The sequence below is a fragment of the Apus apus genome, chromosome 4 (assembly GCF_020740795.1).
Source record: "Apus apus isolate bApuApu2 chromosome 4, bApuApu2.pri.cur, whole genome shotgun sequence".
Lineage (NCBI taxonomy): Eukaryota > Metazoa > Chordata > Aves > Apodiformes > Apodidae > Apus > Apus apus.
Window position 1 is genome coordinate 102304037 of NC_067285.1, and position 12491 is coordinate 102316527.

Consider the following 12491-nt stretch of genomic DNA (forward strand, 5'->3'; position numbering starts at 1 on the left):
TGTCAATTGTGTTAAACAAATGTTACAGAGGAAAAAAAAACACAGCTATTTATTCTACTAGATTCTGTAAATATTTGTCAACACATATAAAAACTGGCTTAATCATATTTGTGGCAAAAACATTACCAATACTTAACATCACTAAACATTAAAAACGTTATGTATTTTGGGCAGATTTTCTCTCTCCTGGTTTCTGAACTGGAATGAGACAGTCAATGTGCCTTTCAACCTTCCCTGTGCCACCACAAAGGCTAGAAACTTGCATTAAAAAACACAAACAAAATAAAACAGGAATAAAAACCTCAAAGCCACATAAAGAAAATCTAAAGCAACAAAGCAGGGATGCTGATCCAGTCACCAAAACAAGAAAATACACCTTGAAAGATTCAAGATTCAAACTGCATTAATTGTTACTTTATCATGCTCCACAATAAGTGTGGATGGGCTTGTGCAAACAAACATCTATGCAGCAGCAAAAGAGGGAGCTGCCGAAACAGGGATCAGCAGCCACTGCATATCTGCTTTAAGTTGATCCTCTAATTTCCCTGAATATGTTCTTTCTTGCTTTTGGAGCAGAGGACTACGCTACCAAGCACTAACAGGAACTGAACCAAATGGCAGCCACTGATGATGGATGAGTGTTTATTCCACCTTCTTTCTGCTGCTGAAACACACAGTGTGTGTTATCAACCCCTGAAAGCAATGTCACTTCAACTATCGGGGAGAGTGGAGTGAAAAAACTACAGCAAGAGCAAAGACATGCTAGGAGAAAAGAGAGGAGGAGGGAATTTCCATGGAAGTAAAAGGAACAGAGGATCTTTTGGAATAACTTAGATCAAACTAGGAAAAGGAAAGGAGGAAAAAGAATAAAGGATGCTTGTACCACAGATGATCTGCAATGCAAGAATGCCTAGGAGAGTTAGAAACGAGACAGGAAAATGTGTTGAAAGCCAAACAGTCAAATTTAAATATATACTTCAGCTCTGCTAAACATCATTGTCATGAGGAAGTACTATCACAGAAAAGTTCTTATCAAACTATGGAATGAAGCTCTTAAAGGAGAGTATTTATTTCTGGAAACATAGGTAAAATTAAAACACACCAGTTGCAGTAAGAGTATTTCTGTGATAAGGTGATGGAAAAATCCTGCCTCCACAAAGTAAACATATGCCATCTCCATGCTCTAAGGAGCCACTCGTGGTAGGAAAAGGAAAATGTGCAAAATTCACTTTTTTTCCATTTGAAACAGCTAAAGACCACCACATGGTCAGACTGTCTCTTAGGAGGAAAGCATCTGTTCAGATGAATTAGGATTGAAGTAAATAACAAGATAAACAAAGCAAAATAAAATGTGAACTGCATTTGCAGGTGGAAGACAATCACTTACAATCACACAGTTTTCAGAAATTTACAACTAATAGCACTGCAATATTATTTTCTAATAATCCTAGCTTCTACAAGAGACTAACTTTGATCTTATACAGCAGGATTTCACAATTCTTAATGACCCTAGGTGACACTGTAGCAGACAAAAATAACATGTAGCTGTCTTAAACTCTCCTTCTGAGAAGCTCTAATACAAAAATTGGGAATCTGCAGCCAGAAATACAGAAGATTTTGTGTTACTGTTTCTTATGCCAAAAATGTTCCCTATTCCACCTCATTAATTATGATATGCAGCCATTTCAATAACAACATTCTAGGTAATTAGTGCCACAAGATGTTATGCATATTCATTCTTCTCTATGCAAATGATCTGGTGCAGGTTATAATGTCACCTCTTCTGTACTCACTGCTGAATCCTCTACCCTCATATGGAGTATGTCAGTGGCTGAACTCAGACTTGTCACAAAGCTGTGACTTGTCACTTTTTCTCTCCAAGGGACAGCTCAGATGAACTGTTTCTAATTATAAAAATTCAGACTTGCTTCATCCAGTGTAAAAAAAACCTCAACAAAACAAAATAGGGGAAAAAAAAACCCCACCAGTCTAGGTAAATCTATCAACCTATACCACATGAAGTAAAAATAAAGGGAAGGTTTAAAATTTCCTTATAGCAGGAAGGTCTTTGCTCCTCATAAGCACTTTATACAAGTCAAATTAAACCTTTTTTTCATCAAATACTGTGCTGTAGCTGAGTCCCACAGAATATGCAGACTATTACACTTGGCTCTTCTACAGTTGTAGCAGGATACCCAAAAACACAGTGGGCATCGCAGGGCTCAGTCTTCCATGCTTGAAAAGGAGTTCATACTTGAAAAAGGTAGGGCATCCATGGATGCCCAGAAGAGTATCTCAGGAGGCTTACCTCATCCCCTAAAGGGGTTTATCTCTATCCCTACTCAGCCTTATGGCCAATTTCTAGAGTTCACTGGGCTTTGCCCACTTATAGTTTCACAAATTCACACTGAGATATTTGCTCTGATGACAACTCAAAATCCCCTGAAGTCTGAGAGAAGATTTCAGTGACTTCCTTCAGCTTTTAATCAACTTTGCAAAACTGTGCCTCTTACAGAAGGCCCAAACGTCTTAATATCAAATAGAAGTTCCCCCAAAATACTCAGCATGGACACAGTTCCGTTCCCACTTCTTAAAGGACAAACTTCCTATCAAATTAACAAGACAAATATAAGAAAACTTACAACACCACATTTCTGAAGGGTTACTCCAAATCTAGAAGACGTTGATATATTGGACTTTTCTTCAGGCTGTGGAGGAAGGGGAGAAGTCTACACAGTGTATGAAAATACCATAATTCACAAACTGCAGCACAAGCTTAACAATATAAATAATGAAATGAGAAAAAAAAAAAAAAGTATTAATTGCCTTCAAATTCACAACCTCTGTTATCCCAATAGTTATTATTTTTCTAGTCCAAATTTGTATAAACTACTTATTCCCACAAGTACTAATACTTGAATTGTTATACTCATCTTTTGGCTATCAGAATTCCCTAACACAATACACTATGCACAAAGTTCATCAGACTACACAGATGTGTTTCATTACTAAGTGTCTATCAGAATTTAAACAGCAATCACACAGCTGTATCTGTCACAGCAATTCTTTGGAAGTCTCAAACCTCGTTAGTGTTGCTGAAGCCATCTCATGTGAACGTAAACACAGGACAGAATTAGAAACATACTAATGGGGTAGTAAATTCTTAGCAACATTAACATTTTATGTGATTGCTGCAATCTTTACAAATATTAAAAGTAGCAAACCATCTTTCACTGACCGGCTGGTGGTTAACAGAAGACTCTCGTTTGAACAGAATCTTCTTTGTCCATGAGGGTATCAAAGCAAACAGCGAATGGCTCCACTGATGGTCTGAGGCTGCAGAAGTCAAGACCTGGTGAGGGGCTTCATTGGCTTGAACGACCAGAGGTAGGAGCATTGCTGAAAACCAAGGCAACACTCTGCATTAGTGCTAAAGCTGGCTCCTGCACAGCAGCCATGTGGTGCAGATTCCAGCCAGGGATGGGGCTTGTGGTAGCTGGTGCTCTGTGAGCACACATTGACCTGCACACTCTCCCTCACAGCACTTAAAATCAACGTAAGTAACAGAGATACAAGGCCAGACAGGAAACAGAGATAGGATTTGCCCCACAAAACCTGGCAGGAGTTAGAATAAAACTGTTTCCTACCTAGGGAACTCACATACACCCCACAGAAAACTTCTTGCCATTTAAATGTAAAGGATGTAATGCATGAAATAAAAGGTTTCAGCCTTCAATTAACTGTTAGTATTTTCAACACAAAGAAATTCTCTGCAAAGCATAAATAATTGAAGCACTCTACAACATGAGTGGCCCCCGTGCTAAGGGTCTTATGCTTCAAAGACACAGCCTGCAAATTAAACATTAACCATGTCAAACATATTCAGAACAAAAATACAGTTGAGTAAGGGTCTCGGTCACATTTCTGCTGAATTGAAGTGATACCAAACCAAACGCTCCTCAATTTAGTAATTAGCAGTATCAATGCTAGCCTATTATGCTCCAATATTTTTATAGAAGATCAGTCCATGTTATCACACAAAATTCCAAGAACAGTTTTGAAATCATAGCATACCACTTTCATCTACTAAAGTAAAAGCACCTATGACATTAATAAAATGAGTTTATACTAAAAATCTGTACGTTAATATACCAAATTGTCAAAAGACAAAGCTGCTGAATGAAGAGAAAAAAGTCATGAAAATTTCAAAACTTTACTTGGCTGCTCATGTTTAAAGAAGATACTTTTTAAAATTCTTTGCATAATAGTTCTCATTTAATATTTATTTTTAAAGCTTATATTTTAACCATTAGCAATATATATTCATATGAAAAAAAACCCTCATTGAAAAAGAGATTTTTGGCAAATGACATTTTTCTATAAAGTTGTCATTTTAAAAAACGCTACTATATGTCAATGAACTATGAAAAGCTGAAGATACTAAAACCTCATTAATATGAGAAGCAGTGTTTTGTTGAAAAGATGCTGCTTTGTTGGAAGAACAATATAGAGAAATATTGTTAGCTGCAAATAGAAAAGACATGCACTGAGCATTCAGACTTGGACCCTTAAAAGGAGGTCCTATAAAGGGCCTTGAAGATGCACATCAATAATTGAAATGATTTCTGTTAACATAATAAATGAGATGCATTCCTGCTACTTACAGAACCCAGATGGACATGTGTACCTTGGGGAGCTTCACTGTCTTCTCACACTGGAATAGCATGTTTTTTAAGTGGGAGAGAGTGATTTCTATTGGATAAAATTGTGGATATATGGGCCTGGAAAAGTTGTTTATATTTTCTGATCAGTTTTAATTCACTTCTCTAAGTTTTATCTAAATACTTCAACCACTGTTAAACAATGCAAGAGACTCAGACTAATTTAGGGACTGTAAAAGTTAACAGAGTAAACTTGGAAAGAACAGCAATATATGTAATTACAATACCAGTTGTCTGCATATCTTTGGGGTTGGAATTCTTTCAGGTTAGTCATGCATGGCTTATTTCTGTTTCAAGACTAAGCAACAGCCCCAGTCGCCCAGGATGACACCAGTGCTGAACTGTCTGCGGTACAGAGCTGCTAGCTACCAGTCAGAGTTCACCTGGCCATGGCACTCCACAGCAGATTCACGTATCACAATATATCCCACCTCCAATGTCTTTAAACCTCTGTTCTGAGCATCTTCTGAGTTTTGTATAGATCTATCCAATATAGAAAAAGATTAATTTTATGTTTGCTGTGCCTCTTACACATCAGTGCAATCCTGGTCCCTTTTCCTATGGAGGTGGAGCACTAGCTCTCCTTTTTGTTCTCTTGCCAGACTACTGGAGATGTAAATTCCTTTATAGCAAACAGAAACCTCAGCAGAAGGCATGGAGTTTCTTTGTAGGGCTTCATAAGGGCCAAAAGTCCAAATGGCAAAATGTAAGGGCTGTGTTGGGCAGCTATTGAAAGTGTTTCTTGTTTAGCAGATAATTTCCTTCTGTATTTTTGATGAGGGAGGTCAGCCAAGAAGAACGGGTAATTGCTTCATAAAATATCTTTTGTTCTTGTGCCCTGTGCAGCATAACATCTCCATCAGCACACTCAACTGCACGTTACATATGACAGCAAATCCTGGTACTCCCCTCTGGAGAGTATCAAGTCCACAGTAACCAATTTAATTAACTGATCATGTTCTTTGACTGAATAAATCTCTGGATTGCTAATCACACAGATGTGTCTGTTTTCAAGTTGTGCTTTGTCATAACTTACAATCCCAAGATAATGCACCCAGCTCCCAGCAGAAGTCTCCAGGCATGTATTTGGCTGCTCCATCATTGGTAATTGGAGGTTGGGGATTTTGCAGGTTCTTGACATTATGTTACACAGCCTCATTGTTGATGATAATTACAAGGATACTTCTGCAAATTCTCATCTCTCTTCCCAGAACTCAGTGAAGGTTTTGCTTAAATAGATTAAATCAGTGAGGCGCATGTCCATACAGCAACACGTGCCACTGCCTAACTCCAGATTTCTTCTCATCCTTCCTATGAATTTTTAACAATACAGGCTGTTTTATAATACTCTGTTTTCCCCTGCCAATAAAGCAGCACTTTTCTATCTCACTACTTTTTACAGTATCAAAAGCCAGTTAAATAAAATAACTTTATCCTGATCGACATATATTTAACTGTCAGTAAAACATTACAGAGCTCAGTCCAGCTGACATACAAGAATGTAACTGCTCTTCCACATAACTTGCTGGATACTCTTAACATCAAGGCAAAATAAATAATATTTATCAATTCATCTGCTGTCTATTTTTAGAGAAAGTCCTTGATGGATTGTAGATGGCTGATGATTGCCTGAAAAACTGGATGCTGAATACAGGCATAACACATTCTGTGGTTTGCACGTCTATTCTAGATTTTCATTCTGAAATTGCTTTTTTTTATTAGCAAGTAGATTCATTTGAGGTTGGAAAAGACTAATACTTGACCCCTGAAGCCTTTCTTTTGGATAAGACACAGAGCTTTCTGTTGGATACCCTGCTGCTCAGAAGTGTGAGCGAACCATTGTCAGTGCCCCTTCAGAGGTGCATCTCAATTCTGACACCAGCTCTGCCTTCTCCCTGCTCCTTCCACTCTCTTTTCTTTTTACAGCTTCAATCTTTGCTCTTTTTCTGGCTGTTTTCAGAACAGCCATGATCAGAACTGTACAGTCTTCGCTTCTATTAGTTTCTAAATATAAATTAATCCCACACCTTTTTGAAAGGGAGATTTTGCAAAGCGGGGCACCAGTTTCAGTTTTAAACACTGTCCCAACCAGCCCCTCTCAGCTGTGCTTGCCAGGCTGCCACCAGGCACTCCCAGAGTCCAATGCCTCAGGCCAAAACACTTCCCAGCAAGCAAATCAGCAGAGCATGAGGTTTCATCTGGGGCTTTCCTGCAAACATCTCCAAAGATGCAAAGTGAAAAAGTTAATCAAAGAAAGGCAGTAATTTCACTTTCTTTTGAGATGTGAGGCAATATCACCACCTTTAAGACAAGATTTTTCTTTGTTTTGTTTTCCTTAATGACACAAATTAAACATTCCACATCTTTAAAATGTATTATCAAGTTGTTAGATATTTTACTTCTTTTAATTATCACATCACTAAAATGTTTTCCCATTATTTAATCCTCCATAAAGACGATATAAACAGATCTGCCAGAACCCTGTCTTAAACTGCATAATTACCAGCGCTGTTAGGTAAGCTTCATATTGAATTACAAAACAAATACATGAAAATAAATATTAATACAGCTGAAATAGTTGGAAGATTGGGTTAACATTTTACCACTCACAGTAGTACAGCAGTCACTCAGTCCCACATGTGTACAGTGCCACAATACTATGAAATGACAAATGCACAGTCGATCAAAACAGTCCCTGCTATTTAGTGCTGCTCAATTTTCTTTATTTTTTTCCCCAGGTGGTCATTTGCCATTCCTCACCTTTTTGTACTATAAAATCAAGCATACATCTCAGTGCTTGTAGCAGCCCTTCATTTAACACATATTTACCTACTAACAATATGGCAGAGATTCAGCCACTAACAAAAACCTATCCTGTGTCAAAATCCTCCAATTGCCCACTTTTTCTTTAGTGACAGAATGTTCTTCTGAACTGTAAAACTGCATTTCCCCTCTCAATGGATGGTACATTAATAATTTGCAAACCATCAGAAAGCAAGATGTAAGCAGTAAAGATTATGTTGAATAAATACACAGAAAAAACAAGTAAGCTCAGAAAATCTGAATGATTTGCTTTAGTATTTAAATTAATAAACTCATTTGTGAATTAGCCATGGCAAAGGGAAAGGAAATTTAGAGGCATCTCACTAGATGACTGCTTCTGAGCGCGTAATTTCTTGGCAAATGCATGTCATGAAACCAACTCTTGGGGAACTGCAGTCAGTGGGGGGAGGGTAGGGTGCCTATTTCAGGCATTGCATTGCCCCTATTAATGTGCTTGTATGAGGATGTCATACACTTTCTGGGTACTCATCTCCACTGCACTTGGGTGAGGTAGCACAGCACTTATCATATATGTATAAAGAAAATAAAGACCCAAGACTCAGAGAAACTAAGTGATTTGTTCAAAGGTACACAAAGAGCCTGTGGCAGTCAGCCCTCAGACACAGTTCCTCCAAGCTGTGAATGATTTCTCTAAGTATCAGAGTACCCTATTTCAATCAGATTAGTCAACTACCACTGGAGATACTCACTGTATCTGAGATCAATAAAAAGTATACTTGATACCCTCTGTAAAGAGTACTATCATCCCAGTAACACTTCCAGACCCCCTATAAGTCTTTAACAAGTCCCAGCTTTAACAAAACGGGGTTTTAGCAACACTGAATTCTGGACATCAGAGAATGATCCCTGTACTATGTAATTATGACTAATGAAGAAAGAGGGTTCCTCCTGAAAATCATTCAGAGCAGGGTAGAACTAAGGTCTTCTCACAGTAGCTCCAATCTAGATGAGCTGTTTAGGGAGTCTAGAGAACCTTTTTTCCTAACTTCTGAGCAAGCACTCCCCTGTGGCCCAGGATCAAAAGTCCCACTGATCATAGTGGGACACCATGAATGCTTCTGCACCCTTACCCCTCTGCAGCACAGGGCAGTGCTCCCAGGCATGCATACCAAGGGCACCTGGCTCCTATGGGCTGAAGGCAGGTGTCCAGACCCAGGCACAGCTAGTCAAGCTGTTCTTCTTGCACACTGAGAGTGTGGAGAAAGGCCCAATCAATACCGCTCTGGGAACCATTTAGATACTGTTTGTTGGGATCACATCTCAGATAATAGCCCTGACGGGATGCCTCTTGAACAAGACTGCTTCATTTCTTCTTCCCCCCCTTCCTCCCTTTTCCAAATCAGGGGGCAGGTAAAACCAGGGCACAGCTCCAGGCCCCTGCCCACCTGCACACCCATGCCCTGGGAATCCTCAGACACCCACATCACTAAAAAGAAAGAAAACAGTTACATACCTCTCATTCCCAGACATCTTGTCTCTCTTTGAAGCCACAGATTATCTTTAATAACCTAAAATTAACAAAGACAACAATCACAAAAAAGGAACTATTTTCATAAATGTCTAATACTGAACCCTCACACTGAATTTATGCTTCACAATTAGACAGAACCCTTTTTCACAAAGTTTCGAGTTTCCCAAAATTAACTACCAAAAGAGACACAACATGATTCTAGAGACTCCCACAACTTGTCAAGCACTACAAGACTCTGCTGTCTTACCTAGCATGGTTATGGATGCTTGGGGCTCAAATTGTACTCACACTTAACACGAGGCTGAGCCTTTCCGCAATAGTGGAGCAGGACGGTTTGCTACAAAGTATTAGTTTGTTCTTATAAAGTAATTTATCTTGCCATTTTCAAAGGCAGAACTTAGGACACTGGAAAATACTATGACTAGGAGTCAGCAGGAATGTGTCCATATTGGATGATCAAATCTACTGACATCACACTCATTTTTCCTTCAAAGCATCACACAGAGCCTTTCAAAGGGACCACAGGCTAAAAACTGCAGCTTACCAGCCAATCTGTGATGGCCTCCTGCCTGTACAGAGACTGCAGAGACTGCTCCAAAAATCACAGCTCTAAAATGTCAGTGAAAGAAACCAGTGTTTTTAAGTATTGCTAATGCCCAGTGTTTTGATCAAGATGTAGTAGTCACACAAGCAACATTTCATTTAAGAAAAATGTTTCCTCGCAGGAGATAATACAGAGTTAGGAATGCCAGCTGATTAGCAGCAATTGTCTAAATCCGGTGAATGACATGACCTGCACTTGCTGTTTCTGTTTGCCACCAAGCACTGCACGTGAGAAATGTTAAGTACTGACTTATGTCAACACTACTGTTGAAGTACAGCAAGTTAGGGGCAATTTTATTCTTTGCCTCCTCAGGGAAGCCAATGCTTCGATTATTGCTAGAGCTGTAACTTTTGTTAAGCTTGTGTGAAAATAGTTCTCACTTCAGACAGGTCACTTTCCCTCAAAATAATAGAATATGAAAGACATCTCACAAATTTGGATGCACCAGGAGACCTGGATTTTAAGCGTACACTGCTCTGGGAAACAAGTATGTATAGGATTGCAGGCAGCTCTCATGAAGGAAAAATGACAGAGAGATAAACACAAGCAAGAACATGCAGGACAGTCTGAGTAGCCCTGGGATGCAGTTCTGTGAAACCCCAGGCAGTAAGATCTTCACTAGGAACCACCTGCAAATACCTCATTGTACAGCTCTCCCTGTACTCCATATTTCTTGTACACAAACTGAGTTACACCAAAGTTCTCTAATGCCATACTACTCTTATGCATTATACCAGCATCTATATGAATGTGATTGTGTAATGTCAATAGCTTCTTTGTAAGTGAGCCTGTAACAAAAGTAGACAGTCCTCTAAGCACACATAAAGACATGCAGAAAATGTGGCTTGCTAGCTAACAAGCTTTATTTCCAACATCCTGGAAATCAGTGTAAAAATGGCTCCCGATTTCCACAGACTCTAGGCATTCACTCATCTGTGGTTTCATAACAGCTTATGCACAAAAACCTACACTGTATGTATGTCCATGTGCGTCAACTACAAATGACATTACTGCACTCTTTGGTTTTTCTTGTGCCTTATCTGACATTCAGTTTCCAGTAGTCTGCACTGGAAAATACAGTCTGGATATCTGGCACAACTCTTCCACTCTGCTGCAGAGTGCATCTGTAAAACCAGAGGGCATTATGAGGGGCTCCGCATAGACAAACGGTGCCAATTCTATGGGTCAGCACTCATACCAACCTTCAAAAGCAATTAATTTAATGCAGTAATATTGTCAGCAGACATTTTCCCAAGTTTCACATTAATTTATTATTCTGGTGGAAAAATAAGGTGTGGTTTGTTTGTTTGTTTTCCTGCAATATTATTTCCTGCTGATTATTCTGCTTGTGATCACACCTCAAACTGTTGTGACTCCCTCCATTGCCCACTGCAGCGTCTCAAGTACCCTCCACACGGGCAAAAGAAGACTGCGTTGACACTTTCTGACACAACTTCATTGAGAAAGAATGAAAAATAATAACTGCATCCTAAAACGCAAGTGGAATTCCCAAGGGCGGGCTGATACCAGTGGGTAAGAGTACCGTGACTCGATACCAAACGCCTCTGGTCAAGAACAGCAGCCAAGCGGAGCCACTGCCGGCCCATGGCACGTTGCAGGGGCCCCAGCAAGCCGGCCCTGGGCAGCTCTTCGGGCCCCTGCCCCCGGCCCTGCGCCCGGGAAGCGCCCGCAGCTCCAGCGGGCTCGTCCCGCAGACCCCGCGGCGGGAGCCTCTCCGCGCCCCGCAGCAGGGCCCCCTCTGCGCCCCCCGCGGAGCCGGCCCGGGCGCACGGCCCCGCCCCGCGGAGGGGCTGCCCCGCCAGCCGCGCGGCGCTCCGCGGGCACACCGCCTTACCGCAGCTGCCGTCTGACCGCAGGGCTTGCGGGGCGGGCCCGGCGCCCCGGCCCCCTCCGCAGGGCTTGGCGGGGGGCGACCCCCGGCCCGGGCGCGGGGCTGGGCGGGCGCGCAGGGCTCGCCGGGGAGCAGCGCCAGCAGCAGGCCGGCCAGCAGCCCCCGCATGGCGCCGGGCGGCCCCTCCGCGGGCGCCACGGAGACTTTCCAGGCGCTGCCCCCGAGCCGAGCCAGGCCGGGCCTCAGCCGCCGCCGCCGCATCCATCCGCCATCGGTCTCCTCCCACCGCGGCGAGGGCGGGGGGCGGGCGGCTGGCGGAGAGGCCCCGAGCGGCGGGACCTCCCCTCTTCTCCTCCCCTCTGGTCGGGCCGGGCCCGATGGCGGCGGTCGGGGGCTGCCTGCGGGCTGTGGGGCTGCAGTTCTGGGCGCAGGCGCTGCCCGCCCTGCTGCTGCCCACCGTGCTGCTGGGGCTGCTGCTGGGCGCCGCCGCTGCCGCCCTGCTCTGCCGCTGCGCGCTCGGGCCGCGCCGGCGGAGAGAGGTACGCGGGGCCGGCGGGGCGGGGGGCTGGCAGCCGGCCTTCCCCGCCGCCTGCCGCCGCGGGGGTGCTCGGGCCTTTCGCGGGGTGCACAGCTTGGAGGAGTAGGGACTGGTTTGTGAGGGGGCCGGGCCCGGGGGTGCCCCCGGCTGGGCCCTGCCCGCTGCGCGGAGCAGCCGCAGCCGCCTGAGCTGGGCCGGGAGCCGCGGGGCAGCCCCCGAGCAGGGACCCCCGGGGGGCGTGGGGCGGGCAGCGCTGGAGGTGCCCTTGGCAGCGAAGGGTCCGTGCGGGCTCGGGGCCTGCTGAGGGTGGGCGCGGTAGTAGGTGGGGAGCCCGTAGTTCATGAGGTACCTCTGCTAGAAAGTTGTAAAGACCTTTCCGCAATTAAAAATTTACCAAAACAAACGGACCGGAAAAATTCTTCACTGTGGGGGTGGTAAGACGCTGGTACAGGTTGCCCGGG

At 43.1% G+C, this 12491-nt stretch overlaps 2 protein-coding genes across 5 annotated transcripts in view; one reads left to right on the plus strand and one right to left on the minus strand.

Annotated features, from left to right (window-relative positions):
• The window catches only part of EVC2 (EvC ciliary complex subunit 2), a 73044-nt gene extending 61278 nt beyond the window's left edge, over nucleotides 1–11766 (minus strand). For 2 of the 3 annotated variants that reach the window (XM_051618997.1, XM_051618996.1), the window contains exons 1-4: nucleotides 11496–11766; nucleotides 9019–9073; nucleotides 3239–3399; nucleotides 2643–2708 (exon numbers count right to left, since the gene is read on the minus strand). In XM_051618997.1, coding sequence (XP_051474957.1) covers nucleotides 2643–2708; nucleotides 3239–3399; nucleotides 9019–9073; nucleotides 11496–11753 — 540 coding nt within the window. In that variant the 5' untranslated portion in view covers nucleotides 11754–11766. Of the gene's footprint in view, nucleotides 1–2642; nucleotides 2709–3238; nucleotides 3400–9018; nucleotides 9074–11495 lie in introns of those variants that run through there. The other variant, XM_051618998.1, reaches the window with a different exon arrangement.
• Nucleotides 11767–11859: 93 nt separating this feature from the next.
• Nucleotides 11860–12491, plus strand: part of EVC (EvC ciliary complex subunit 1) — a 55636-nt gene continuing 55004 nt past the window's right edge. Inside the window, exon 1 of one of the 2 annotated variants that reach the window (XM_051619259.1) lies at nucleotides 11860–12031. In XM_051619259.1, the coding sequence (XP_051475219.1) occupies nucleotides 11870–12031 (162 nt within the window). In that variant the 5' untranslated portion in view covers nucleotides 11860–11869. The remainder of the gene's footprint in view (nucleotides 12032–12491) is intronic. The other variant, XM_051619260.1, reaches the window with a different exon arrangement.